Consider the following 27,811-nt stretch of genomic DNA (forward strand, 5'->3'; position numbering starts at 1 on the left):
GGCCCCCAGAGCATTTTCAAACAAAATAATCTTTATTCATAACAGACCCACAATGCCCCACAGGTGCTACTCCTACCCCCACCCAGGCCACCCCCACCCTAATGATCCTGCCCTCCCTCCTACCCCCACCCAGACCCACCCCCACCCTAATGGTCCTGCCCTCCCTCCTACCCCCACCCAGGCCCACCCCCACCCTAATGGTCTTGTCCTCCCTCCTATCCCCACCCAGGCCCACCCCCACCCTAAGGGTCCTGCCCTCCCTCCTACCCCCACCCAGGCCCACCCCCACCCTAAGGGTCCCGCCCTCCCTCCCTGCCTCCCATCCTCCCATGTCAGTGGAACAGCAGGATCAGCCCTGCGATGAGAAGGAGCCCTAGGCTCCTCTGGGGGACAGCCAGGCCCCATGCAGTCTGGGCCCCTCGGGGCGCTGGCAGTGGGGGGCACACCCCTCTGCTCCATCCTGGCTGCGGTGCCGCTTCCTCCCGCTCCCTGGGTCAGACGGGTCACACTTCCTCTTGCGAGGCTGTGAGGAGGGCACCAGCCCCAGAGCCAGCGCTGGCCGCCCACAGACCCCGAGGTCAGCCCCTGGGCGGGGGGTCTTCTTCTGAGACTTGGACGCGGCAGGTGCAGCTCGGCTGAGGCCTCTTCTCTGAAGGGACTGGGACTGGGCCGCGCCCCGGGGCCCCCGACCTCCAGGGCAGGCCAGGCCCGAGGCGGGGACAGGACTCAGAGAGAGCGCGCAGGGCAGCAGGCGGCCGGGAGAGGCCCAGAGGAAGGCCAGGCTGCGGAGGTCCTCCTCCTCCTCACGGGGCCTGTCCGCTGGCCCGCGAGTCTCCCCCACAGGAGGGGCCTCTCGGGGGACGCGGGCCTCCCCGGGGCCCAGTGCACAGTCAGCAGGCCCGGGGCCCTGGGGAGCCGAGGGCGGGCATCGCGCCCGGAGTGGTGGGTGCTCCTGACGCCCCGCAGAGACAGCAAAGGCCTGGGGCCTGGGCCGGTGGGCGCCTGCGGGGCCGCGCCTTTGCTGGTCCTTGAAGTCGGTCTCTGGTGGGCAGGCTTTGTCACTGACCCCCAGCTGGGGGCCACGGTCACGCCTCTGGGCATCTTGGCGGGTCGCAGACTCAGAAGGACTTGAGCCCCACAGGGGAGCACCGTGACTCGGGGGTGCCTGCACGACCCCCTCCTGGAGTCGCTTCCCTACCAGCTGGGAGGAAGAAGGGACAGTGACTGGCGCTGCACACGTGTGTGTGTGTGTGTGTGTGTGTGTGTGTGTGTGTGTGTGTGAGAGAGAGAGAGGAGGAGGAGCGTGGGTGATGGGACAATGGCACTGGGGGGGAGGGGGAGGTGACACCGTGACTGGAATCCACCACAGTCATGTGTCTCTCCTCTGTCCCCTGTGCCATATTCCCAGCCTTGTGTCCCCTCCCCTTCTGGGTTCCCACCCCCTCCTCTCTGTAGCCCTCTCCTTCTTGTCGTCCTGCCCTGCTCCCACCGAGGGCTGGCCCCTCGGCATGCGGTGCCTGCAGGCAGGGGTGGCGTAGACACAGGCATGTGTGTCCTGGTTCTGGGCTGCTCCCTGCCCTGGTTTACTTGGGTGCACCCTCCCCTGGCTCCCTGAGGGCCCCCCACCCCCAATCTACCTGGATCCCTCCTTCCCTGACTCACTAGGGCCTGTCCCTCCTCTAACTCCCCTGGGGTCCCTGGGTCCTATGGCTCATTGGGGTCCCCCTCCCATCGCCCTAATGTCCACCCTCCCCTGGCTCACCTGGGCAGCAGTGAGCCCTTCTTCCTGCTCCAACTCCTCAGCCAGCGCCAAGGGATCCTGCTGTGCGTCTGGGGAAATTATTTGTTCCATGAATTGGGGGTGAATGACCGCCTCCACCTGGGACAGAAGGAAGTGGCTGTGAGCCCCTTGGCAGGGAGCAAACTGGGAGTCAGCGGGGCCTGGAGCACAAGTGGGAAAGCCCAGACCCACCCGTCCTCCTGCTCAGGCAGGTGTTTTACTCCATCACGGTCATCAGGTGCACGCACACACACACAGAAACACATGCACGTGCACATACATACTGAAACACATACATGCACATACACACACATGAACACAGCACACACACACCACACCCACATTCACACACATGCACGTGCACACAAACGCAGAGACACATACATGCACATACACACACAAGGGCATACCCACATGAAAACAGCACACACACACACATGCACGTGCACATACATACTGAAACACACACTCTCACACGCCCAGCTCAGGAACAAAGAGTAGAGCCCAATCCCATCAGCCTGGGAGAACCCGGGTCTGGGTGCTGCAGCGCCTCCCTCTGGGACCTTATAGACCCGGAGCTGCCAGCCAGCCCACCTGGGTGACAAAGTCTTCCTGGGAGCACAGCTGGTCCAGGTAGCTCAGGAGACCCTCGTCCTGCAGACACTCCTTTATTTCATCTTCCCATCCTCCACCTGGCGCCCCCACGGGCAGCCCATCCATGATGTCCATGTCCTCTTGCTCGGCCTCAGGGGGGACCCCATTGCGGGACTCGGTCTCCCGGGGCGGCTGGGCTGTGTGGGCGCACTGGGCGCTGGGTACAGCCTTCCTGGGAGTACGCGCTGGGCAGAGAGGGAAGAGGAGGGAGCGTGAGGGGATAAAGCTCCCACCTCCAGGGCATGCGATGCTGAGGGCAGTGTTTGGGGCATTAATATGGGTGCGGCTGGGTCGGGGCCACCTGAACCCTGTGACTATGTGAGGGGAGAGGCCGGGGGGGGGGGCACCCAAGAGAGTCATGTGTGAGGACGTGTGGAGCCACCGAATCTCCAAGGGGCCCCGCAGCCAGCCGCTTCTCAGCAGACTTCATGTGGGGCCTTTGACAGGGAGCGGGGAGAGGGGATGAGAAAGTGGACCGGGTCCAGACCCCATGGGGACAAAGGGTCAGAGGCCCTGCTCTCAGGGCTGTTTCCTTTGAAAGACCAAAGCCCCCCTGAAGGAGAAGGGCCCATGTGGGTGGGACACTGGCCTGCCCTAGGCCCTGTTGCCTTTAGCCATGGGCTCCCGTGGGAACGTGCTGGCCTACCTGGCTGCCTGCCCACCGCTGAGGCTGGGGGCCCCCGAAGATCAGGTCTCAGTGGGGCAGCAGGGGGCTGGGTGTGCGCCCCCTTCTTCCACTGGAACTTCTCAAACCGCATCTGTTCCTCCGCCTCAAACTCCATGAACCTGGGGGAGAGGAGGGCACAGCTGTGCTGAGAAGAAGGCCGCTGGGCGCCCAGAAAGGCAGCAGCGGGGGGAGGGATGGGAGAGCCAGGGCCTTGGGGCTGTCAGGGCCCGGACACTGGGGAGGCAGGAGGCTGGCTGAGCACATTCCTGCACAGCCCCTCTGGCTGGAGTCTGCCCACAGGGCTGGACACCTTCTCCCCAGCCTGTCCTGAGCCTTCATGTCCAGCCCAGGATGGGTCAGGGTCAGAGGAGGGGGGAGCTCCCGGGAGGTGGGACAGAAGCACCCACGCTCTGAAGCTGAGGGAGAGGCTTCCCCAGGAGAGAAGGGCCTCTGGGCAGCGGGGACCCCGTGCTGAGTGACACCCTCCCACCACCCTCCTCTCTGATGAGATCTCACAGCTGGACCCTGTCCAGCAGTCAGGCTCCCCCCCCCCAACCCCCAGCTGTGGGGACCAAGGACCCTGACTCACTTTTCTGCCATCTCAGAATAGACCCTCCGGTCAAAGTTGCTCTTGCACTGCCATTCCTGCATGGCCTGCCCTATTCCCTCCTCCAGCGTCATGGTGGGCCTCAGGCGGGACAGGGACCGGAGCGCTGGCCTGTAATGCCTCAGGGTCAGTCATGGCTGCAGCCTGGCTTCCACCCGCCTGCCCACCCCAGCTCAGCGGAGCCAGGTTCCCACCCCCACCCAGGAGGGCTGAGCGCCGGCAGGTGAGGGAGGAGGCGTCTGTGTGCAAAGACAAGCCTTCCAGCTGCTGTTGTCATGGCCTCACAATCACACCAGCCCGGGAACCGAAACTGGAGGCTGACTGTGCACTCGCACCTATCACACCCATCCCTGGGACCCCACCCTCAGACCTTCCCGCCAGCATCTGGGATCAGCCCCCCTGCAGGTCCCTCCCAGCTCCTCTGATGTGAAAGCTCCAGGCCCGCCCCCTGCCCTGCCCAGGGCACTCACATGAGGAAGCAGCAAAGAGCTCCGGCATCAGGACTCTGGGGAAGGTGCCCCCGGGCCAGGGCCTTGAAGCACTGCCAACGACGGAAGTCCTCGTACACACTCTTGGGGTTACAGGCGTCATCCAGTGAGGCCTTGGACTGGGAGGCGGCCAGGCCACCCTCCCTGGAAGCCCCGTGTGGCCATGGTCCAGGGTCCACTCGGGGGACGATGGGGGCCAGCTGGGCAGCTGGTGGTGGAGCTTGAGGAGGAAGGCCGGGGCACCAGCCTCCATCGCCGGCCTGGGTGCCCCCAAAGGCCGAGGTGGGCATAATCGCCTCCACCGCAGTGGCTTCCAAGAAGAGGGGTGCAGGACACACAGCACCCCCACAGATGGCCCCTGGAGCACTCCCGTTGAGGGGGGGCTGAGTCAGGACAATGGTCTGAGTCTGGGAGGGCTGTGCTCGTCCCCCTTCTGACCTGACCTGGTCCATGATGTTACAATCCCCAGGCCCAGCGGGTGTCCTGGGCAAAGTGGGCAGCACCAGGGGGCGGCCAGGAGGGAATGACGGGGTCCTGAGGGGCGGCAGGTGCTGCTCCCTAGGGGACCGGTGGGCGGGGCCAGTAGTGGGCGGGGGAAAGGGCTGTGCCATGAAAGGAGTCATGGAGGCACCGGGCTTCAGGGTCACATCCGCTCCCAGCACTGCAGATGCTGTTGAGAGAAAGGAAAGGGTGAGGGGAGGAGGAGAACCAGCAAACAGCACTGAGGTGCTCTGGGCCCCCTGTAGCCACTGGGGAATCAGAGCAGGGAGTCTCCTAGGGGAGGGCCATTGGGATGGGCAAACTGCAGAGGTGGCACATGTCCTCAGGTCTTTGTCATGCTGTGACCTCCAGTTGGGAATTACTCCACTGGAGAGCTTGCTTCCCATCTCCAAGGCTCCCTGACCACGGTCTGCGAGAAGAAACCACCCCAGCCAGTGCTGACGCTGAGAGCCGCCCTAAGGATTCCCTGGCATCGACCCTGCCAGCCTCAGAGACATGGCCCTGGGCAGCAGTCTGCTCTGGGGACAATGACCCCAGGCAGACCCACTCCGGTGACCTTCTCCAAGGTAAGCTCTAGGCACCCAAAGGGCCTCTGAGAACAGGCCGTGTCTAAAATATTAGGGCCCCATATGCTCCTCAGTTTTCCCTTTTCTCAATATAAATCACCCCCTTTCTGTCCTGGGCTTGCACAACAACACAGAAACCCTTGAGTAATGTCTCTCCACAACAAGGCACAGGGACCCTGATCTGACCCTTGAACGCACTGACCAGCATGCACATGTGTGTCAGAACCAACAGTGAACACTCAACACGGGCCAGGTCCTGCCACTCGGCCCCAGAGCTCAGACTAATGGCCCCTCAGGAGCTTTTCATTTCACAGCCAGCAATGGCTACAGAGGGTTAGAGAAGGGCCAAGAAATGCGGCAAAGTGAGGTTGTCAGTAGGGGTTTCCAGAAAGTTCCATAGCTGCTGTCCTGTTAGATGGGTCATGGGACTGCAGACTGTGTGAGGTCCTTCCCCTTCCAGCTCCCAACAGTGGAAAGTGAAGGCCCAGTAGGAAGCAGGTGTGAGCCGGTGACTGTGGGACACAGTTGTCTGAACACATCCCCGCTCTGAGGAACTCGAGCAGACCTAGTCCAGGAGAGCACGCTGCACACCGCGTGCCCCTAATTCCTCAGGACAGGCGGCCTCGGACGTTTACTACTGACACAGGCCGTGGTCTTCCTGCCCCTGTGCACTCCCCTTCCCCTTTAATAAGGAATCTGCCTTCACAGACGTTCCACGGACACCACCCAGGCTCCACATCTGTTTTCTGTCCCTGAAGCAGGGACATGGACTCTGAGCAAACCCCTCATCTCAGAGGTAAAGGGCAGGGCAGAGGGTGCACCATGAGATGCTCTACAAGAGGAAGTCTGTCTGAAGACCTGGGTGGCCACAGGGGGGACGATTGGGGACAGCTCGGGGAGCCGGGCCCTCTCTTGGTGGAAGTTACCCGGCCGCCCTGCCCCTGTGGAATCCAAGCCAACAAGCAGCTCCCTGGGCTGAGGAGGGGTGAGCTCGGGGCCGGAAGCAGGGGAGAAGCTCCGGGCTGCAGCAGTTGGAGGACCTTCCAGCCCAGCCCTCGAGAGGACATTTCATTGTGGACTTGGCCACAGACAGCCCCACTGGACACCTTTCTGGCTAAGACCCTCCCACAGCCCCCATTAGCTCTAGTGAACTCAGGTCAAGTCCCTTAGAAAGATACTGCGGGGCGAGCTCCAGGTGCCCGAAGAACAGCACACAGGACTAGGCTTTCCTGTGACCCTCCCTGTGCCACACCAGGACATCGCCCACTGCTCCCCCCACACACGTGGCAGTGGCTTGTCTCCCCTCTGGGAAGAGCCCATGTGCCTGCTGCCGTCCTTTCTCCACACCAGGCATTTCCCTGAGCCACCCTGACCCACCTCTAGGAGCCCTCCTGCCAGTGCCCTCACAGGTTCCCATGGGCTCCCAGCCTCCCTGGGTGACAGGTCCTTGGAGGTCCAGTGCTCCCTCCCTCCCCTACTTCAGTCAAACCATGTTTCCCCAGGGTCACAGTTTAACCCCAAGTTTTGAGGGACATCTCCGTGTTTAAAACATCCCCCCTCCAATCTATAGGCTTACCTCCTACTGAAGCCATCCCCGCAGGCTCATTCACTGACCACTGCTGCCTAGGAGCCTCCACAATGAGAAAAGTCAAGTGGAGAATCCAGAGAGTGAGCTGCTCCAACAGCTGCTCAGCATCCAGTGGAGGGAAGGTTTGGATTTGAACTGTAGAATGTAGGCTCCAGACCTTCTGCAGCGGGGGAGGGGCCGAGGACCAATGGGCTGGGGGGGGGCATTCCATGGAGGGCTCTGATAGGTAGGCGAGAACCAGCAGTTCCTTTCAAATTTAAAGTCACAAATTTAAAGACACACTAGCAGTAATGACCTTCTCTAAGTTCTAGGCACCCAAAGTCACCTGATGGGCCCTTTATTTCAGTTCTTGATCCATCACCCTAGTTCTGGGTCCTCAACCTGCTTCCTATCTGGTCTTGGTTGACTTCAATATAGGCTGCAGTTTCTGTACAAAATCCAGAACATTCAGCCTGAAGAAATAATGGGAACTTATGGCCACATGGAACCCAGTGTTTGAAATTAGAACTGACCCAGCAGAGGCAGCATGCTCGGTGGCTGTGCGCACATCATTCCTTAGGAAGCAGTCCCATGGTCCCAGGTGTCGCCCAGTGCTGGGAGCCCTGCAGATGCAGCCGGCCCAGCCTTACAAACCATCCCCTTGGCTCCAGTCCATCAGGGCAAGGCCTTGTTGCCTGCAGGGCAAGACCAGAAATCACTACTTCTCAGAGTATTATGTTGTTCAGTGTCTAATTTTTTACCTTTTGTAATATTTTAAATAAGTAATGCCTTTGCGTAGTTCACAAATTGTACAAAATGGAAAATGCAATGATGTGTCTTTCTCCTCCCTCTTTCCCCTCTTGCAAATGACCGGAAAGAGGATCAGATGATTTCAATTTCCTTGGAAAATATGACGAACTCAAGTGAGTTGATTCTGCTGCTATATATGTTTTATTACCAACTGCTATGTCAATGAGAACTGGCCCAGACAGTCATGTCTTGATCAATGTTTGAATAACAATCTTGCAAGGGAAACATCTGTGAAGCAACCTTTATTGAAAAACCTCCATGTACTGAATCAATACAGGAGGAACGGGGTCAGGGGCAAGCTCTCTTAGAGTGTGTCCAGGTGTAAAGTTCTTGGCCGGAATTGTGCAATGCAACGCCCGGACTTCTGGGAGGAAGGACCTACTCTTTCTGGAAGCCACGGACCTGCAGTCTAAGGGCATGAAGGCACTGGCCCCTCGGAGGACAGTGCTTCAGGCCGGCCTCTCTCAAACTCTGTCCCAAGGGGCAGCCAGGTGCATGGACTGCACGTTTGCAACTTTAAAGTCGCAAGTGCTCCCTGCACAGGCGCTGGGAGGTTCCTGGGAGGAGGACCTGCAGGAGGCCTCACAGGGACCCTCCCTCCACTCCTTCCTCTCCTGCAGGGACAGCCTGGGCCCTTCCCAGGGTGCCTCGCGCCAGGACGCACGGGCACGCCCACTGGGGGCGGGACTCTGTCCCGCAACTGCTCCCAGCATCCGTTGGGGCGGTTGGCGCCCACAGGCGCGCGCATGCGCTAATGGCAGGCGGGTCCCCAACAGCCGCCCAGGCTGCACGCGGGGCCTGGCATGGTGGCCTCCAGAGTCCGTTAGGAAAACAGGGAGGTAAGGGGAACGCGGCCCCCTCTCCCCTCAGGCGCCCCCCCTTCTCTGTGGTTCTCCCTGTGGGCTCTGTGCCCCGGGTCTGTGCTCAGCCCCCACCCTCACATATTCTGTGTGTTTTCACCGGGAAGTGACAGCCACTGGCCGTTGGGGGTCAGTGATGGGGGCCTACATGGCCCAGTGATGCCTGTGAGCGTCCAACTCGGGGTCGGTCTGTGTCCCCCGCTTTCTGAACAGCGCGGCTCCCGGCAGCTCTTCCGCCTCTGACAGCGCCTCCGGTTCACGCTGTGTCTGCGGGCGTCTGGCCACGGGGCGGCCATGCCTGTGTCTGAACGTGCAGGTGGAGGCTGATTTGGGAGGGTGTGGAGGTGTAGTGCGTGTGTCCTCAGGGAGTTGCTGGGTAGGCGTTTGTAATATGCTGATGGGGAAATGTTTACCGGTGGTTTTGTGTGTTTTTTTCCTCCTGTGAATCCGGGTTTTCCCCCCTAATGGCCGATTTGGAGGGATTATCTGCATATGCACAGGGCAGTGCTAGGACAAGCGCGGGTGTTCATTGGCTTGGGTGTGTGCTCTGTGTTTGTACTTGGGGAGTGTGGACGGATCATTGTGTGTTCGGGGCATGTTGTGTGGTTACGTGCATTCCTTTTTGTGATCTTCAGCGGCTGCCTACGCCTGCGTCAGTGCGCAGAGGGCAGCCTGTGACTGTTTTCAGGACTGGTGGGTCTTGTAAATGCTGGTGCCCAGTAGTGTTTGTGCGGTTTGGTGTGGGGTGTGTGTAAGATGGAAGAGTTAATGCTGTGAGAGAACTTGGGAGTGTGGGGTTATGTATATGCAGGTAGTGTGGCATTGCATGGTTACTAGGGTCATAGGGTATGGGGCATATGGTTGCATGTTTGCAGTGCACTGGGTAATTGTAGGTCTGTTTGGGGCTTGTGGTGAGTTGTGTGTGTTCCGTGGGTATTCCAGGGCCATCGCCATTGGGAGGCATATTTGCTGGAGCTCCGTTTTGTATTTTTCAGTCGGAGCCCTAAGGCTTACATATTTTGGGTTCCGAGTATGTGAGTATTTGAGGGAGAAATGGGTTTCTGTGTATACACAGGGGATGGGAGGATGGTATCTATGTTTCAGAGGTGTTATAAGGTTATTTGTTAGTATTTGTGGGTGTGAGAGCTGACTCATTAGCTAGGGCTAGTTTGGTATTTGGAAGTTGTTTCTTATATGGTTTGCTGGAGATACTTCTGTGTGTCTTGGACATGTATATCGGTCTGTGTGTATATCTGTCACCAGAAGCATGAAATAATAGTTTGTTCATAGGGTATATGGGGTTGTAAAGGCATAAAGCGTATTTCTTTGGAGAATACTAGAGTGTTTCTACCTGTGTTTGGTAAGTAGGGAGTAAAAAGTGGTGTGTCTGTATATTCAGGGTGAGGGTAGAGAAGAAATATGTACTAGGTGTACCGGTTAATAATGCGGCGTTTGTAATCAAAGAAAACAATAATTTTAAGAGAAACATCAAAAGTGCTTTATACAAAGTAACGTCCATCACTAGCTACACATTTCCCCCATCTTTCAGGTAATTTGTGGATCCGTCCCAATAGAACTTTTCTTGTTTTGAGGCAAACCATTCCGAGACCCAATTTTGTATTTGTACGTTTTGAAGTGCTGCTCAGAAAGTGCATGTGCCATCGATCGGAACAAGTGGTAATCTGAAGGAGCAAGGTCTGGTGAATACAGTGGGTGGGTTAATACTTCCCAGGCAAGATCTTTTAACGTGTCTTTGACTGGTTTTGAAATGTGTGATGGTGCGTTAACATAAAGCAAAATTACTTTGCCATGTCTTCTGGCCCATTCTGGTCATTTAACGATCAAAGCGTGGTTCAAATTGATTATTTGTTCTCGGTAGCGGTCAGTATTAACGGTTTCACCTGGTTTTAGAACAGTGGTTCTCAGCCTTGGCTGCACATTAGAATCACTTGGGAATCTTTTGAAAGCTCTCACACCCACAAATACTAACAAATAACCTTATAACACCTCTGTTTTAGAAGCTCATAATACACCACACCTTCCTGATCCCACCAAAACGCAGAGCATTATCTTCTTTACGAAGTGATTTGGCCTTGCAGTCGATGTTGATGGTTGACCTGGATCAACCCATGATTTTGTGCATTTGGGATTCTTAAAATAAATCCACTTTTCATCGCCAGTCACAATTTGATGCAAAAAAGACTTTCTTTCATGCCGTTGAAGCAACATTTTACTGATGACTTTTCGGTTTTCCATTTGTCTTTCATTCAGTTGATGTGGCACCCATTTTCCTTCCTTTAAAATCTTTCCCATTGCGTGTAAATAATCGGAAATTGTTTGCTGAGCAACATTTAAACTTTCTGCAAGTTGCTTTTGAGTTTGACACGCATCTTCATCCAATAATGCTTATAATTGTTGGTCTTCCAACTTTTTTGGTTGACCTGGATGTTCTTTGTCTTTCACATAGAAATCATCACTTTTAAAGTGTTGAAACCAGCGTTCACAAGTTTAAAGTGTTGAGATGGAGCATGATCACCATAAGCTTCCCAAAGTATATGATAACTTTCAGCAGCACTTTTCTTCAAAATAAAGTAATGAATTAAAAGTTCCCACAAATGCTCTCTTTTTTTGGAATGAAATTTGACATTTTAAGTGTAAAAATATCTATGATGTTAACACCTTCAGCAAATTTGACATATGAAGTTTTGAAGCTTGCTGTCAGTACAACAAAATAGTATACATATCAAATTGCATATACATCAACATATGTGTAACTCCATCTATTGAAAAATATCCCCATTATTAACTGGTACAGCTGTTATAGAGTGCTTTTGTTACATATTTAAGAGCGGAGGTAAAGAGGTTGTATTCTGGGAGGAGGCATGATCTATAGTGTTTGAGGGGTCTATATGTTCAGGAGTTAGGAATATTTGCAAGTGTGTGTGTTTCCATAGGCGTGTGAAAATTGTGCATGCAAATTAGTGAGAGTGAAGGGATTGTTAGTGTTTTTGTGTTTTGTGTGTATCTGTCTGAGCATGTGGGGTGAAAATTCATGAGTAGTTTGTGGGTATATGTACGTGGGATTTGTGAGTGTATCAGAAGGCTTAGAGTCCTCTTTGTGACTTTCCCAGAATGTAATACTTGCAGAATTTTGTGATGTTGTTTGTATGTGTCTTCTCAATGTATGTGAGGTGAACTTACTATACATGTATTTTATAAGTATAGGTTGTTTGTGACTGCATATATATTTGAGTTCCTGAAGCTTATGATGGGGTGTGTATTCTAAGGAATGTGAGAGTACACTTTGTGTGTTTGGAAACGAAGAGTGTAGGTTGTGTGTAACATGTTCAAGATTGGTGGAGTATGTGTGTTTTTGGACCCTCTTTTTTGCTATTCCTTGTGAGATTGCAAATGGATCTTTATTTGGGTGACACATGAGATAGTTGTGCACATGGTGGTTTTAGAGGGCCTGTGTGTGCAGGTATTCAGTGTCTGCCTCTGGGTAGTATGTTGGTTGCATATGTTTGTATTCAGATCCATGTTGTGTGTGCATACATAGTTGTAGGAATAGAATGTGAATATTCAGGATGATTAGGGTTTTGTCTGACAATTTAGGTGGTAAGAGGTCTTTCTGTATATTCAGTGAAGGTAGAAATGTACCTATGTGTTCATCTATGTAAGTTAATTTGTGTTTATGTATCTGGAGTGGGAGTAGAGGGTCGTAAGCAGGGTGTAAGTGGCTTGTGTGCACATCATTGTTTGAAAGGGGATGCGGTGCACTGGAACTGGCTCATATTAGCTTTGGGTGGCCAATGGTGCATGTCTCTTCTGGGATCTGTGTTCAGTGACATTAGGTGGGTAGTTTGAAATTAGTCATGCTGGGAATATTTATAACAGGTGCTCAACACAAACGAAGTCTTTCCTGCATCCCCCTGAGAGTGATCAGCATTCACCAGCCCCCGCTTATGTGTGTGTGTGTCTTGATGCGTGTGTGTGTGAAGCAGGAATATTCAGGCATCAGTAGGCATATATATGGGAGGCTCTATGTGAATTGGGGGTGAGGCATCTGGGGCTGTGGACCTTGCATAGACCCTGGTCAATCTGAATCATAACATTGCTCTTAGTCAGGTCAGCCCATTCTTTAGGGCCAAAGAATCCCATACATATTGGTGATTTCTGGCCCCCCTTCATGCAGATGGATTGGGGGTGTCTGTCCCTTAGGCACGTGGGCACTTCTTTAGCATTTGTATGGTCCTGGCATCGGGGGACCTAGTTGGGTGGGCCTGATAGACAGATAGCCATGTAGAACAGTACCTTCACGGGTGTACTGCTGGCCTGACAGGCAGTAGTTGGAAAGATGGGGGGGCTTCCTGGACAGAGGTCAGATGGCCAAGTGTTCCCCCAGGCAAACTTTCTAAGAATTAGCTGAGCAGCTACAGGTATTGTTGGGGTAAGGTGGGTAACATCTTTCACACGGGGCCAGGTGGTGAAAGCCTGTAGAGCCTAGTGTCCCTGAGACCATCTGCCCTAGGGTGATGGGTTGTGTTGGGTATCAGGCTGGTGAGTGCTGTTACTAGCTTTTAACCCACCTATCTCCATGGGAACCTCAGTCCTTAGATATAGGAAGTACTTTAGGGGTCAGTGAAGTGACAGGGATGGTGATGGGGAGACATTGGGCCTGTGAAGGACTGAGAGTTAAGACCTGGAGAGTCTGGGGTGTGTTACTCTGATTATATATGGCTCTGACATTCCCAAACCCTTACACATGCTCTCTTTGTTTTCTGAAGGCTCAGGATTCTTCTGGCACTGAGAAGCTCATCTCAGCCTCATGTTTCACTGAGAGGATGACATGACCCTCTTTTCACTATTCTTTGTTGATCTGCAAACACACCAGAAGGAACCACATGATCAATGTAGCCACCAGCTGGCCCCACAGCTGCCTCCTGGCTCCCTTAGTTCCCCCTGAGGATTTCTGGGCCTTCCTTCCTTATGGTGAGTCTCCTTCTGGCCTTTTCTCTCTCATGGTGAATCCTCCTGCCCACAGAATGTGCCAACCTCACTTGCTTGAATGTCCCAATAACTGCTTCTCTTAGTACAAGTGGGTTCCTAGTGGCTCTCAATGCCCCTTCATAACCTATCCCCAATAAAATGACAGTGTGTTGCAGTGATTATATTGTGTGTTGTTGGAAGAATGGAGCGCTACCTGGTTTTACACTTTTAAACGTTATATATTTTAAATAAAAGTGCAGTATAAGGTGCACAAGGTAGATGTTCTTGGGTTTGATTGTTGAATTTCCTTGATTTGGTTCTTAAATGGGAAGGCACGGATGCTGAGTTTTATGGGGGAGGAACAGGAATATCTCAGTTATCTTGAATCAGCACTGAAAATCCCCCACCGGATAGAATGAATGGGGTTAGACAGAGCTGGTTTTTCAGGGTCCAATATTTTTTTTGGAGTGTATGTCCTTCCCCCATCTCTCCATGGGCAGAAGGAATGCTCTTCTCTTTTTAAAAAAATAACAACAATTTTTTATTACAGTTGCCATACAATATTATATTAGTTTCAGGTGTACAATGTAGGGATTAGACATTTATATTACTCATAAAGTGATCAACCAAATAAGTCTAGCACCCATTTGACACCATACGTATTTCCTACAATATTATTGACTTATGCTGTACTTTACTTCCCTATAACTAGGGATTTAATAACTGGCAATTTGTAAGTCTTAATTCCTTTCATTTTTTTCACCCATCCCCCTGACTTCCCTTCCATCTGGCAACCATCAAAATGTACTCTGTACCTATGAGTTTGTTTCTGTTTTTTTTTTTTTTTTTTTTTTTAATTTAATTTGTTCTTTATCTACATGCAAGTGAAATCATATGGTATTTGTCTTTCTCTGACTTATTTTACTTAGCATAATGCCCTCTACATCCATTCATGTTGTCTCAAATGGCATGATTTCATTCTTTATTTTGGTTGAGTAATATTTCAGTATATACAATATCAAAGCTTCTTGAGCCACTCATCTATCAATGGACACTTAGGTTTCTTCTATATCTTGGCTATCTTAATAGAGTAAAAGCCTAATATGCTCAGTGTCCAGTTGTCTGGTTGTTCATTCAACCAAAGCGTACTATGCTAATGATATACTAAGGCTGCTCAACTGCTAGCTATGACATGCACTGACCACCAGGGGGCAGACAGTCAACCGGTTGACCAGTCGCTATGATGTGCACTGACCACTAGGGGGCAGACGCTCTGACTGGTAGGTTAGCTTGCTGGTGGGGTCAAGCCGATTGGGACTGAGGGAGACGGGCTAGACATGCCCTAGAGCCCTCCTGCGGTCCCTCCCTGGCTAGCTAACCTCATACATCCTCCCCTGGCCCCGACTGTGCACAGGTGGGGTCCCTCGGCCTGGCCTGCACCCTCTCACAATTCGGGACCCCTCGGGGGATGTTGGAGAGCCGGTTTAGGCCCAATCCTGCAGGCCAGGCAGAGGGTACCCCACTGGTGCATGAATTCATGCACCAGGCCTCTAGTTGTAAATAATACCCCAATGGACATAGGGATGCTTATGTCTTTTTGATTTAATGTTTTTTGCTAAATACCCAGAAATGGAATTACTGGGTCCTTCTTTCTCCCTTGTTATAGCCTTTGGTTTAAAGTCTATCTTGTCTGATATAAATATTGCTACCCCAGCTTTTTTTTCATTTATCTTTGCATGAAAAATCATTTTTCATCCTTTGACTTTCAGTCAGTGTGTGTCTATTGATCTGAAGAGGGTCTCTTGTAGGAAACATATGTATGGGTCTTATTTTCTTATCCATTCAGCCACCCTATGTCTTTTGATTAGAGCATTTATTTCATTTACATTTAAAGTAATTATTGATAGGTATATAGTTATTGCCACGTTATTTATTTATTTGTTTGTTTGTTTATTTTTATTAATCCTCACCTGAGGATATTTTCCAATTGATTTTTAGAAAGAGTGGAAGGGAGGAGGAGAGACAGAGAGAAACATTGATGTCAGAGAGACACATTGATTGGTTGTCTCCTCCCTACTCACCCCCAGACCAGGGCTGGGGATTGAGGCTGCAACTGAGGTGCATGCCCTTGACCAGAATCAAACCCAGGACTCTTCAGTCCTCAGGCTGGTGCTCCATCCACTAAGCAAAACTGGCTAGGTTTGCCAGTTTATTATTCTTACTTTTCTTCTTCTTCTTTCTCCCCTCTCCCTTCTCTTCCTCCCCATCTCTCCTGTGCCTTCTCTGAAACGCTCCATATCTCCTAAGTGATAGCCTTGCTGAGTAGAATAATCTTGATTGTAGGTCCTTGCTTTTCATCACTTTGAATATTTGGTGCCAATCCCTTCTGACCTGCAAAGTTTCTGTTGATAAATCAGATGAGAGTCTTAAGGGTGCGCTCTTGTAGGTAACTAACTGCTTTTCTCTTGCTGCTTTTCACATTCTCACTTTGTCTATAACCTTTGCTATTTTACTTATGAGGTGTCTTGGTACAGAACTCTTTGGGGTCATCTCGTTTGGGACCCTCTGTGCTTCCTTGACTTGCATGTCTATTTTCTTCATCAGGTTAGGGAAGTTTTTCCTCCTTATTTATGAAAATAGGTTTTTAATCCCTTGCACTTTCTCCTATCCTTTTGGTACCACTGTGATGTAATGTTGTTACACTTAGTATTGTAACAGAGGTCCCTTAAATTATCACCATTTTTATAAAATACCTTGCTTCTTCTAATCTGTTGTTGGGCTCTAACCTATTCTTCATTTCAGTTATTATATTCTTTGTTTCTAACTGAGTCTTTTGTCTATCTCCATTTTTATGTTTCATATTTCCTTGTTAATGTTCTCATTGAGTTTATCTATTCTTCCCCTAAGTTCGTTGAGCACCCTAATAAATAGTGTTTTGAATTCTTCATCTTGTAGATTGCTTGCCTCTAGCTTGTTGAGTTCTTTCTCAGGAATTTGTTCCCTTGGTGTTTTTGTTTTGTTTTGTTTTGTTTCATTTGGGACATGTTTCTTTGTCTCCTTGTTTTGGCTGCTTCTATGTGTGTGTTTCTATGTATTCAGTGGATCTGTTCCATCTCCTGGTCCTGGTAGAAGGGCCTTAGGTAGTAGGTATCCTGTGGGGCTCAACAGTGCAGTCTCCCAGGTCACCTGTGTTATGTGTGCTGTCCTGTTACAGGTGAGCTTTGATTTCTGTTGGCATATCAGTGAGAAGGATTGACCTTCAGGCTGATTAGCTGTGAGGAATGGCTGGGAGTACAGTAGATGAGCTGTTGTGCTTTCCTGACCCCACATAGGATTGGCTTTAGTGAGGCTCTGGTGCCTACTGATTCTGCCTTTTGGGTATGTCATTTGGAAAAGTGTTTAGGTGGTGCTCTGGTGTGGTCTAAAGCTGATGGTGACTCTAGGGACATTTGGAGGGGCTGTGGTGCAGGTAAAGTTTATCTGCTGCTTGTGTAGCCTGGGGCTACCTGATAGGAGCTACAAAGTGATCTGCAGATGATTGCCCCTTGTGGTAGGCTTGGAGACACCTGGATGATGCTAAGCTGCGAACCAAGGCCGGCTGCCAATAGTGTTGACTTGAGGCCATTTAGGACGTGGCATATGGAGCATGCTGAGGCCAGATGATGCTCATTTGGGGTTTGTGAACCTTTGAGAGGTTTTAGGAGAGTCCATAGTGTGAATCAAGAGAAGCCATTTATTTGGATAAGCCACTGGAAGTGGTTTGGGTCGGCCCCTAATTTGGGTGGGGCAGGATCTCAGGGAACCACCAGGGCAGGGTGAACAGTGCTAGCCAGGTTGATGGAGATTCAGACTTTGTGCCCACCTGCACCTGTAGGCTGGGAGGGGGGCAGGCTCAACAAAGGAACAGTGTTGCCTGCCAGCACTTTTGTCCTGGAAAGAGCAGCCCCTCTAGTCCTCACCCTGAAGCCTGACAATTCAGTGTTTCTCCACTGGCTCTAGCACTTTTCAAGCTGTTGCCTTAGAGCTGGAGCAAGTAGACCCAGAAGGTGGTTCTACAGCCACTAAAGAGCTTCCCCTGCAAAGAAGGCCTTTCTGATGTCTGCTGTAGGAGCCTGGGGTCCAGGGAGGAGGCTTGCAACCAGCAAAGCTCAGGAAAAGCAGAACAGGCTCATTGAGATACTAGGAACAGGGCTTGGAGACGATGGGAGCCCAGATGGGGCTGGAGGTAAGCGTTGACTATGTGGGAAGATTTGGAGACAGCAGGCTGGGATATGAAGTCCCTCGCCCACAAGTCCCCCTCCCTCTTCTTCCCTTGGCCAGACTCACCTGTGGCTACAAGTAGCAGGGAACACTGAGGTAATAGCTTGGAGGTCAGCGGTCTAGGTCCTTCCCATGATTCACCTGTGCTTTACTATAAACAACAAATGTGCCCAAACATTGTAGTATTTAAGAAAGCCTCTTCTCTGGGAACACCCCAGAAAACTAGTCTGAAACACAAACTTTTTAAATAACTCAATTCTGTGTTTGCAGAATCCCCCCGCTTCTGTCTGCAGAATCCAGTAGATCAAGAGCCCTTAGTTAAACTGCTGACTGGACATTTCCCAATGCAGTGTGTGTGTGCGCATGCATGCATGTGTCTGTGTCCATAACATAGCTACATGTTCATTTTCTGTTTCCTCCACTAGAATGTATGATCCAAAATAGAGCTTTGACCAGGTCATTGACATTTGCTAACTCATTGTTGGATGATCGTTGTCATAGTTTGGGTTCTTTGGGAAACAGAGTCAGGTAAAGAGTTCAGGGAACATACATTTACTAAACAATACCAGAGAGCGGGTTGAAAAAGAAAGCAGGATTGGGCAGAAAGTTGAACTCCAATGCAGGTCCTAAATAGCGTCCGGCTGCCCCACCAGAGCTGAGGAGCCTAGCTGTCTCTTCCAAATAGTTATCAGTTAGAAGGTGTTGGCTAGGCCGTGTGTGTGTGTGTGTGTGTGTGTGTGTGTGTGTGTTATTTTTTATTTTCTTTTCCTATCCAAATATCTGAATACTAAGTCATTTGTGTCTCCTAAGAAACTGGGTTTCTCTTTTCCCTTGTGGTTTTGGTTCCTCTTCCCAATTCTTATCGGAATTGGGTTGTTAGAATTTTTCATTAACTTTAGTCACAAGGCATGGTAGTACTGAGAGACACTGTGATATAAGAAAAAATATATATTTGGTCTTCATCCTCAGTTCCTATCACAGAGCTGCTAAAACCCTTATAATTCCCGGAGTGATGGGAATGAGAAGAGTGTCCTTTTTTGTTCCTAACAAGTCCCTTTCAACATACTGAGTTATGCTAATGAAGTGACTCTTGGAGGATGGGGCCTGGCTACCAGAGGAACCAACCATGTGCTTAGAAGGCTGGAACTTTTGGTTTCACCCCTGACTTCTGGGGATTGGAGACTGAGATAATTACCAATGGCCAATATGGTTTAACGACCAAACATGTCTATGTTATGGAATCTCCCCATAACATAGGGAGAGCTTTGAGGTGCTGGGAGAGCGATGTGCCAGGAGAGGCCATGGGAGGGGTGTTAACTACATTGCTCTTCACTTGCTGTAAAGCAAGTTCCATGATCAGAAGCAATGTTGTGTGGAATACCGCGATGGTAGGTAAGGTATTCTGTAAGGCCATAGGTGGGGGTTTGGCAGAAGCATTGCATGCAGGGCAGGCAAATCTGTATCCAGAGTGTCTACTTCAGGCAGGACAAAAATGTTGCTGTTTCCATGAGGGAGTGGTACAAATGTAATCAACCTGCCCAGGCAGCGGGCTGATCACCCTGGAAATGGTACTATCTGGGGGCTCAGTGCTGGGCTCTGGTGCTGGCACACTGAGCACTCAATGTGGCTGGAGCCCGGTCAGCCTTGGTGTTACTGAGTCCATGCACAACCTCCATCTCTGCCACCATAGCCATTCTTTTCATGAGCCCATTGAGTGATGACAGTGGTGGCAGGAGAGAGCCTGACTAGTATGCACAGGACTGGTCATCGTATCCACTTGGTTAATTAAAATCCTCCTCTGCTGAGGCCATCCTTTGGTGAGCGTTCACATGGGACACAATAACTTTCTTTTTCACTCATTTAGAGAGCTGGGTACACTTACTCTTTCTTAGACCTTTAGACACCAATTTTCTAATCATATTCCTTCCACGTTTCTGACCATCCGGCCAAACCATTGACCATAGTCCATGAATCTGTATCTAATCGTTCATCTGGTCACTACTTCTTCCAAGCAAAGTGAAACACCAGGTGCACTTGAAGTTCTGCCCCCTGGAGGATTTCCCTTCATCACTCTCCTCCAGGGGCACCCCAGAAAGGTGCTGAGGTGCTGCAGCTGTCCACTTTTTGGTGGTGCCTGCATATTGTACAGTCTCTATCTCAGCCACCTTATTGTAGGAATTTCCCATGAGGCCATATGTGCAGGCTGGGAGGCAGAGATAATGTAGAAGGAATGGGGACTACGGGCATTTGGGCGATGTCCTCATGCAAACCCAATCTCATATGTGCTGCTTCCATGTGATGATGGAGTGCCCAACTTTATCTGCTGGGTAAAGACACACCCATTCATGATTGGCAGCCCAGGTACATGACAACTTGATGGCCCATAATTAAGTGTTTGGCCTCTGTAAAGGCCCAGTAGCAGGCCAAAGACCATTTCTCAAAATGAGAATAGTTATTCATAGTAGGAATAGGAAGCCATAGGAAGGTATGACCTTGCTACAGAATCTTAAGGTTCTGCCAAAGGCTCTCAATAGCACCTCTCTCTGACACTGCCACTTCAAGCATCAGTGGATCTCCTGGACCATTTGTCCAACTGGCAGAGCAGCTTGCACGAGAGCCTGGACCTGTTGCAAAGCCTTCCCTTATCCAGGCCCTCTTCAAAACAGTGGCTTTCGGGTTACTTGGTAAATGGGCCAGAGTAGCGCACCAGAATGAGGAATATGTTGTGTCTGAAATCCATTGAGTCCCACAGGCATTGCGCCTCTTTTGTGGTTATGGGATGGGCCAGATGCAGCAATTTATCCTTTACCTTAGAAGAGATATAATTACATGCCCCCATCACTGTGCCCCTAGGAATTTCATGGAGGTAGAAGGTCCCTGAATGTTTATTGGATTTATTTCCCACTCCCTGACATGCAAATGTCTTACCAGTAACTCTAGAAGTAGTTGCTACTCCATACTCACTAGGTCCAAGCAACATAACGTCAGTATAATGGATCACTATGATGTCTTGTGGAAGGGAAAGGCAATCGTGGTTTTTGTGACCTAAATCATGATATAGAGCTGAAGAATTACCATATCCCTGAGGTAAGAGAGTGAAGTTGTATTGTTGGCACTGCCAGCTGAAAGCAAACTACTTCTGGTGTTTTTTTCTAGTAAGTATTGAGAAGAAAGCATTTGCTAGATCAGTAGCTGCTACTAAATAACAAGGATGTATTAATTTGCTCAAGCAATGAAACCACATGTAGTACTGCAGCTACAATCGGAGTCATTCTTTTGTTAAGTTTACAATAATACACTGTCATTCTTCAAGATCCATATGTTTTCTGCCAGGCCAAATAGGTGAGATGAATAATGATGTGGTAGAAATCACCAGCCCTGTATCCTTTGTGTTCTTGATGGGGACACTAATCTATACACATATATAGTAAAGAGGTCATATTCAAATTGACCCCCACGCCCTTGTGTCACAAGATGCCCCCCACGTCATCACAAGATGGCTGCCCCACATATAGTCACAAGATGGCCACCTCCCACATCATCACAAGATGGCTGCCCCCACATTGTCACAAGATGGCCAGCAGGGGAGGGCAGTTGGGGGGACCAGGCCTGCAGGGGAGGGCAGTGGGGTGTACCAGGCTTGCAGGGGAGGGCAGTTGGGGGTGATCGGGCAGGCAGGGAAGCAGTTAGGTGTCAATCAGGCCGGCAGGGGAGCAGTTAGGGGGTGATCAGGCTGGCAGGCAGGTGAGCAGTTAGGAGTCAGCAGTCCTGGATTGTGAGAGGGATGTCCAACTGCCGGTTTAGGCCTGATTGGCAGTCGGACATCCCCCGAGTCAGACATCCCCCAGATTGGAGAGGGTGCAGGCCGGGCTGAGGGACACCCCACCCCCCAGTGCATGAATCTCGTGCACTAGGCCTCTAGTTTATTTATATGTGTATATTTATACACCATTTGAGATTACAAAAGGTATAACAAATGACACAACAGATCAGTGGACCCACTACTCCATTTAAGAAATGAACATTGAGCCTGGCCTATGTGGCTCAGTTGGTTGATGGTCAGCCTGTGTACCAAGATGTCAATTCGGACCTGGTCAGGCTATATACCAGGGCTGTGGGTTTGATCCCTGGTTGGGCCACACACAGAAGGCAACCAAAGGCAACCAATGGATATTTCTCTCACATAGATGTTCTTCTCACTCTCTTCTCTCTCTTTAAGCATGTCCTTGGGTGAAGATAAAAAAAAAGAAAGAAATGAACATTGACAACTCAGCCAAGGCCCCCTTGTCTGTGCTACTCTATTCACACCCACAGAGCTTCATTACCCCAAAGCAGTGGTCGGCAAACTGCGGCTTGCGAGCCACATGCGGCTCTTTGGCCCCTTGAGTGTGGCTCTTCCACAAAATACCACTGGCAGGTGCGCATGTACAGTGCGATTGAAACTTCATGCCCATGTGCAGAAGTCGGTATTTTGTGGAAGAGCCACACTCAAGGGGCCAAAGAGCCGCATGTGGCTCGCAAGCCGCAGTTTGCCGACCACTGCCCCAAAGTATTGATTATCTTTAAGTTTCTATTTATTACTGCCTTGCATTTTTTTAAAATTATATAACCCATATGTGTGTACCTTAAGAAATATGTATACTTTTAAAAACTTTTTACCACAATTAATTCATCCATTCTCCTGGTGGTGCACATTTAGGATGTCTCCAATTATAACTACGACAAACAGTGTTGCTGTAGATGTTTTTGTGTATTTCATCTGGTTTATAGAAGACTGACTCTAGACCTATACATGTTTTCAATATTACTAGGTATTGCCAATTAATCTCCAAATTACTTCTCCAATTTATCTACTCTACATCAAATGAAAAAGCTTATGAACAGCAATGGAAACCATTAACAAAATAAAAAGGCAACCTAAGGAATGGGAGAAAATATTTGCAAATCATATATCTGAAAAGGGGTTAATATTCAAGATATATTTAAAAAAAACCCTCATACAACAACAAAAAACACACCAATCTAATTAAAAAAATGGACAGAGGGTCTGAATAGACATTGTCCAAAAAAGCCCTAATACATGAAGAAGGTGCTCATCATCAGAGAAATGCAAATTGTAACCACAATGTTACAATAGCTGTTGACAGAAAGATAAGAAATTGCAGCCCGGCTGTGGTGGCTCAGAGGATTGAGCATTGTCCCATGGACCAAGAGTTCCTGGGTTCGATTCCCAGTCAGGGCACATGCCTGGGTTGCGGGCTCCATCCCCAGTAGGGGGTTTTCAAGAGGCAACCAATCAATGAGTCTCTCTCATCATTGATGTTTCTATCTCCCTCCCCCTCTCTCTTCCTCTCTGAGATCAATACAAATATTTTTAAAAAAAGAAATTGCAAGTGTTGGTGAGGATTTGAAGAAAAGGGAACTGTTGTGTACTGTTAGTGAGAATATAAATTGGTGTAGCCACGGTCAAAAACAGTATGGCAGTTACTCAAAATATTAAAAATAGAGCTATCATGATCCAGCAGTTCTATTTCTTGGTATTTATCAAAAGGAAACAAAACACTAAATCAAAGGTATCTGCATCCCCATGTTCATTGCAGCATTATTTACAACTAGAGGCCCAGTGCACAAAATTCATGCCCACGGAGGGGTGGGGGGTTTCCCTCAGCCCAGCCTGTACCCTCTCGCAGTTTGGGAGCCCTCGGGAGATGTCCAACAGATGGCTTAGGCCCGCTCCTCACGGGGAGCGGGTCTAAACTGGCAGTTGGACATTATTAGCACTACCACAGAGGCGGGAGAGACTCCCACCACCGCTGCTGCACTTGCTAACTGTGAGCCCGGCTTCTGTCTGAGCAGCACTCCTCCTGTGGGAGCACACTGACCACCAGGGGGCAGCTCCTGCATTGAGCGTCTGCCCCCTGGTGGTCAGTGCATGTCATAGCAACTAGTCGTTCTGCTGTTCAGTCAATTTGCATATTAGCCTTTTATTATATAGGACTAGTGGCCCGGTGCACGAAATTCGTGCAAGGGAGGGGGGTGTCCCTCAGCCCAGCCTGCACCCTCTCCAATCTCGGACCCTTTGGGGGATGTTGACTGCTGGTTTAGGCCTGATCCCAGGATGTCCAACAGGCCTGATCCCAGGATGCCCCTGGATGTCCGGCAGGCCTGATCCCAGGATGTCTGACTGCCGGGATTGGGCCTAAACCAGCAGTTGGACATCCCTCTCACAATCCTGGACTGCTCTTTCCTAACCGCTTGCCGGCGTGCCTGCCTGATTGCCCCTAACTGCTTCAGCCTGCCAGCCTGATCGCCCCCTAACAGCTCCCTTGCCGGCCTAATTGACACCTAACTACTCCCCTGCCAGCCTGATCATCCCCAACTGCCCTCCCCTGCTGGCCAGATCACCCCCAAGGCTTTTATTAGTATAGATATGACCCTTCACAGAAAATTTCACTAACCCTGCTTTACAATAAGGGATTGACGATTGAATCATTGGGGCCAGGCACCAAGAATTCCTTTCTTTGAATAGTGGGGGGAATAATTATCTTGTCTTTAAGTTGTCCTGAACATCAAATGAGATAATGACTTAGAAAAGCATAAAAGCACCATATAAAGACAACTGTTTTTTTCATGTACTGAAAAGACAATAAAGTGGTAAAATGAAAAAGACTATTTTTATTCTCCCCCTTCCTTCCTTTACAGCCTTTATTTAAACTTTGAAATTTAGAAAAATTTCACTCCTATTTTCATTTATTTACATTCAATATTATTTTGTATTAGTTTCAGGTTTTATATTAGTTACAGAATAGTGGTTAGGCAATCATATACTTTACAAAGTGTTCCCTGATATTTCCAGTGCTCACCTGGCTTCATACTGTCATTACAACACTATTGACTCCATTCCCTATTTAAGTGACAATAGGTTTACAGGTTCCTTCCAATCTTTCTTTTGTGTTGCCCGCCTTTCCTTTCTTTCTCATGTCTTCCCTCATTTTCTTTATATAGCATCTCAATTGTCCCTCAAAGCTCAGTACAGACACTGGGACACGCTTAACACATTTTACAGGCCAGGAAACTGAGGCCAATTCCAGTTGGCTATGGAACTGAACTCCTCTCGCAGGAGCCCTCACAGCCGGCTCTCGGCCTTTCCTAAGGGACAGCTGCAGGGCAAACAGAACAAACCTGTGGCTCCCTGTAGTCCCCGCTCTACTCGGCTCTCTGGCCGCCCACATGTCAGGACGCTGCCAGGGCGCCTTGCTGTGGGCATTGTGGTAGTAGGGCAGGGGTTGGTGTGTGGGGAGCAGCTCCAGTAATGTTTAGTAAACCCCAGGTCCCCAGCCCCTCCTTGAGCGGAGCCCAGGGCAGGCTGGGGCCCTGGGTCTGTACACTGTAGCTGCGGAGGTGGCGGCTGCAGAGAGACAAGGCTGAATCGGCCTGCCTGAGTGGGCGGGTCATCCCTTCCTGCTCGCCCCCGCAACCCGGTCCGGCCTGGTCTGGTACACACTGCCACAATCGCCCGCAGGAGTGGGTGGGTTGTGCCTTGCTGTTCGCCCCGCAGCTCTTGGCCGGGTCTGCGATAGGCCTGCTGAAGTGGCTTGGGGCTTCTGGGTGCCGGGCTCCCCTGCGTGTTTGTGTCTCCAATCCAGCACCGAGGTGGCGGGGCTTGGGACTGCTGGGGCTGATGGGAGACATAAACACACAGGGCTTCCCTTAGGCTTCACTGCTGGGGGCCATCAGACTTTGCTCGCTGCTTGGAGCCTACATATGCAAATTAACTACCATCTTTGTTGGTGGTTAATTTGCATATTGTGCTGATTAGCCAATGGGAGGCGTAGCGAAGGTACAGTCAATTACAATGTTTGTCTATTATTAGGTAGGATAGCCAATACATGGAAATAATCTAAGTGTTTCCTTTTCTGTGTTGATGGCCTGTACAGTCTCTGGGAAGTACAAGCTAAAACAGATGCCAACTTTGGGATTCTTTATTTGTTCTTTAATATCTCAAATAGGCCATGGCCTGAGCCCAAGTCATCATGTTTCAAACTTAAATTTACAGAGAGAGAGAGAGAGAGAGAGAGAGAGAGAGAGAGATTACATTATTTCCCTGTCTCTTAATTCTAAGTACTTCTTTATAGCAGAGATGTGAAGGTCTACACATTTACAATCATATTTGCTTAATATTTAAATCCATTTTCTGGGACAGAAGGGACCAAGGCAGCTATTATACAGAGTCAGGTGATTGAAATTTATTTGTTTTTCATTTGAAAATCTTAGCTAAATTCTAATTCCATTTTAATATGAGAACTTTGATTGATTATTGGTGTTCAAACTCAATAGTCTAATTAGTTTGCAGCTTTCTGATGGTGTCTATGAGATTTTCTTTCTTCCAAATCTCATATCTTTAATATGTTTTCCTTTTCCATATAGTATCTTCAATCTTTTTAGTTTATTCACTCTTCGTGAATAATCACTTTTTTTTTAAAGGAACCTCAATTATTACCTGTGGTTTAGAATGTTATTAATTGCCTTCCAAATTTGCTGCCCACAGAAAAGACTCAGTTCTTCAAACTCATTGCAATATTTTCATGTCCTGCTATTAGTTTGGTAAATTGGATAAACAAAAGAGAAGTATGTGGGTTATAAGATGCATCTTTAAAAGAAAAGACATGTGGTGATTTCTACCTCCTACCCTCTGAAACTTGGTACAATGAATCTCTAGCAGCTATTTTATTTTATTATGTTTTTTTGCTTTTTTATTATATATATCTATACTAATAAAAGGGTAATATGCAAATTGGCCACCATGACACCTTAACAGTCATGACTGGATATGCTAATTAGTTATGACCAGATATGCTAAGTAGTCATGACCAGTATGCAAATTGACCATCACTCCAACACACAAGATGGCCATCCCCATGTGGTCAAAGATGGCTGCCCCCATGTGGCCACAAGATGGCCACCACAAGATGGCCTGCAGGGGAGGGCAGTTGTGGGTGGTAGGTAAGGCCTGCAGGGGAGGGCAGTTGGGGGCGACTGGGCCAAGAAGGGAGGGCAGTTGGGGGCAACCAGGCCTGCAGGGGAGGGCAGTTGGGAATGACTGGGCCAACAGGGGAGGGCAGTTGGGGGCGACTGGGCCAACAGGGGAGGGCAGTTAAGGGGCAATCGGGCCAGCAGGGGAACAGTTAGGTGTCAATCAGGCTGGCAGGGGAGTTGTTATGGGGCGATCAGGCTGGCAGGCAGAAGCAGTAAGGGGCAATCAGGCAGGCAGGCAGGTGAGCGGTTGGGAGCCAGCAGTCCCGGATTGTGAGAGGAATCCCAGATTGGAGATGGTGCAGGCTGGGCTAAGGGACAACCCCCCCCCCCTCCAGTGCATGAATTTTGTACACTGGCCTCTAGTGTGTGTGTGTCTGTGTATCTATATATCTATCCATCTATATATCTATATCTATATTTACTGTTGGTAGTATTACAGATATCTCCCACTTTCTAGTATCTATTTTAAAGCATGAGAATAAGCGCGACCATTTATGGAAATTATCATGTGTTTTTTCTCTTTTATTCTAGTCATATAGTATATTACATTAATTGATATTTAAATATTAAGTAAGCCTTTTATTTTTCTAATAAATAGCACTTGATGGTTGTGTATATTGAGTTTCATGTTATTGAATTTGGTTTGCTGGAATGTTGTTGAGGATTTTTATGTAGTATTAATATGAGAACTGAGCGTAGTTTTCTTATGATTTAAATTAATCATTATTTCTGGTGTGGTACCGGAATAAAACCAGCTTCACAAAATCAGTTTGGAAATGTTATTTTTTTTTTGGATGAGTACATGAAGAACCATTTACTCTTTAAATATTTGTTAGAGTTTGCCACTGAAGACCTCAGGTCCTGGGCTTTTTTGATGGGAAATAGTTTTACTACTAATTCAATCTCTGTACATATTTTAGGTCTATTCAGATTTTCTATTTCTTCTTTAATCAGTTTTGATAGTTTATTTCTGTTATCTGTTTCCTACAAGTTATTTGATTTGTTTACAGTGTAAAAGTAGCCTCA

The 27,811-nt window shown here is 49.4% G+C and overlaps 1 protein-coding gene across 1 annotated transcript; it reads right to left on the bottom strand.

Moving 5' to 3' along the window:
- Positions 1-373: 373 nt before the first annotated feature.
- LOC132212734 (NUT family member 2G-like) lies at positions 374-6,870 on the bottom strand. Its single transcript, XM_059658731.1, has 7 exons — positions 6,840-6,870; positions 4,179-4,866; positions 3,691-3,819; positions 3,081-3,220; positions 2,375-2,619; positions 1,763-1,879; positions 374-1,201 (listed from the first exon to the last, which is right to left on the bottom strand). The coding sequence occupies exons 1-7, from the start codon at positions 6,853-6,855 to the stop codon at positions 374-376; spliced, it is 2,163 nt and encodes a 720-aa protein (XP_059514714.1). The 5' UTR covers positions 6,856-6,870.
- Between the last annotated feature and the right edge of the window lie 20,941 nt (positions 6,871-27,811).

Source organism: Myotis daubentonii, chromosome 11 (assembly GCF_963259705.1).
Source record: "Myotis daubentonii chromosome 11, mMyoDau2.1, whole genome shotgun sequence".
NCBI classification, from domain to species: domain Eukaryota; kingdom Metazoa; phylum Chordata; class Mammalia; order Chiroptera; family Vespertilionidae; genus Myotis; species Myotis daubentonii.

Bases quoted from the DNA above. Each gene is read 5' to 3' on its own strand.
- LOC132212734 (XM_059658731.1), bottom strand. The intron at 3,820-4,178 runs GTGAGTGCCCTG...GAGGCATTACAG, and splicing joins GCTCTTTGCTGCTTCCTCAT to GCCAGCGCTCCGGTCCCTGT. The intron at 1,202-1,762 runs GTGAGCCAGGGG...TCTTCCTCCCAG, and splicing joins AAGGGCTCACTGCTGCCCAG to CTGGTAGGGAAGCGACTCCA.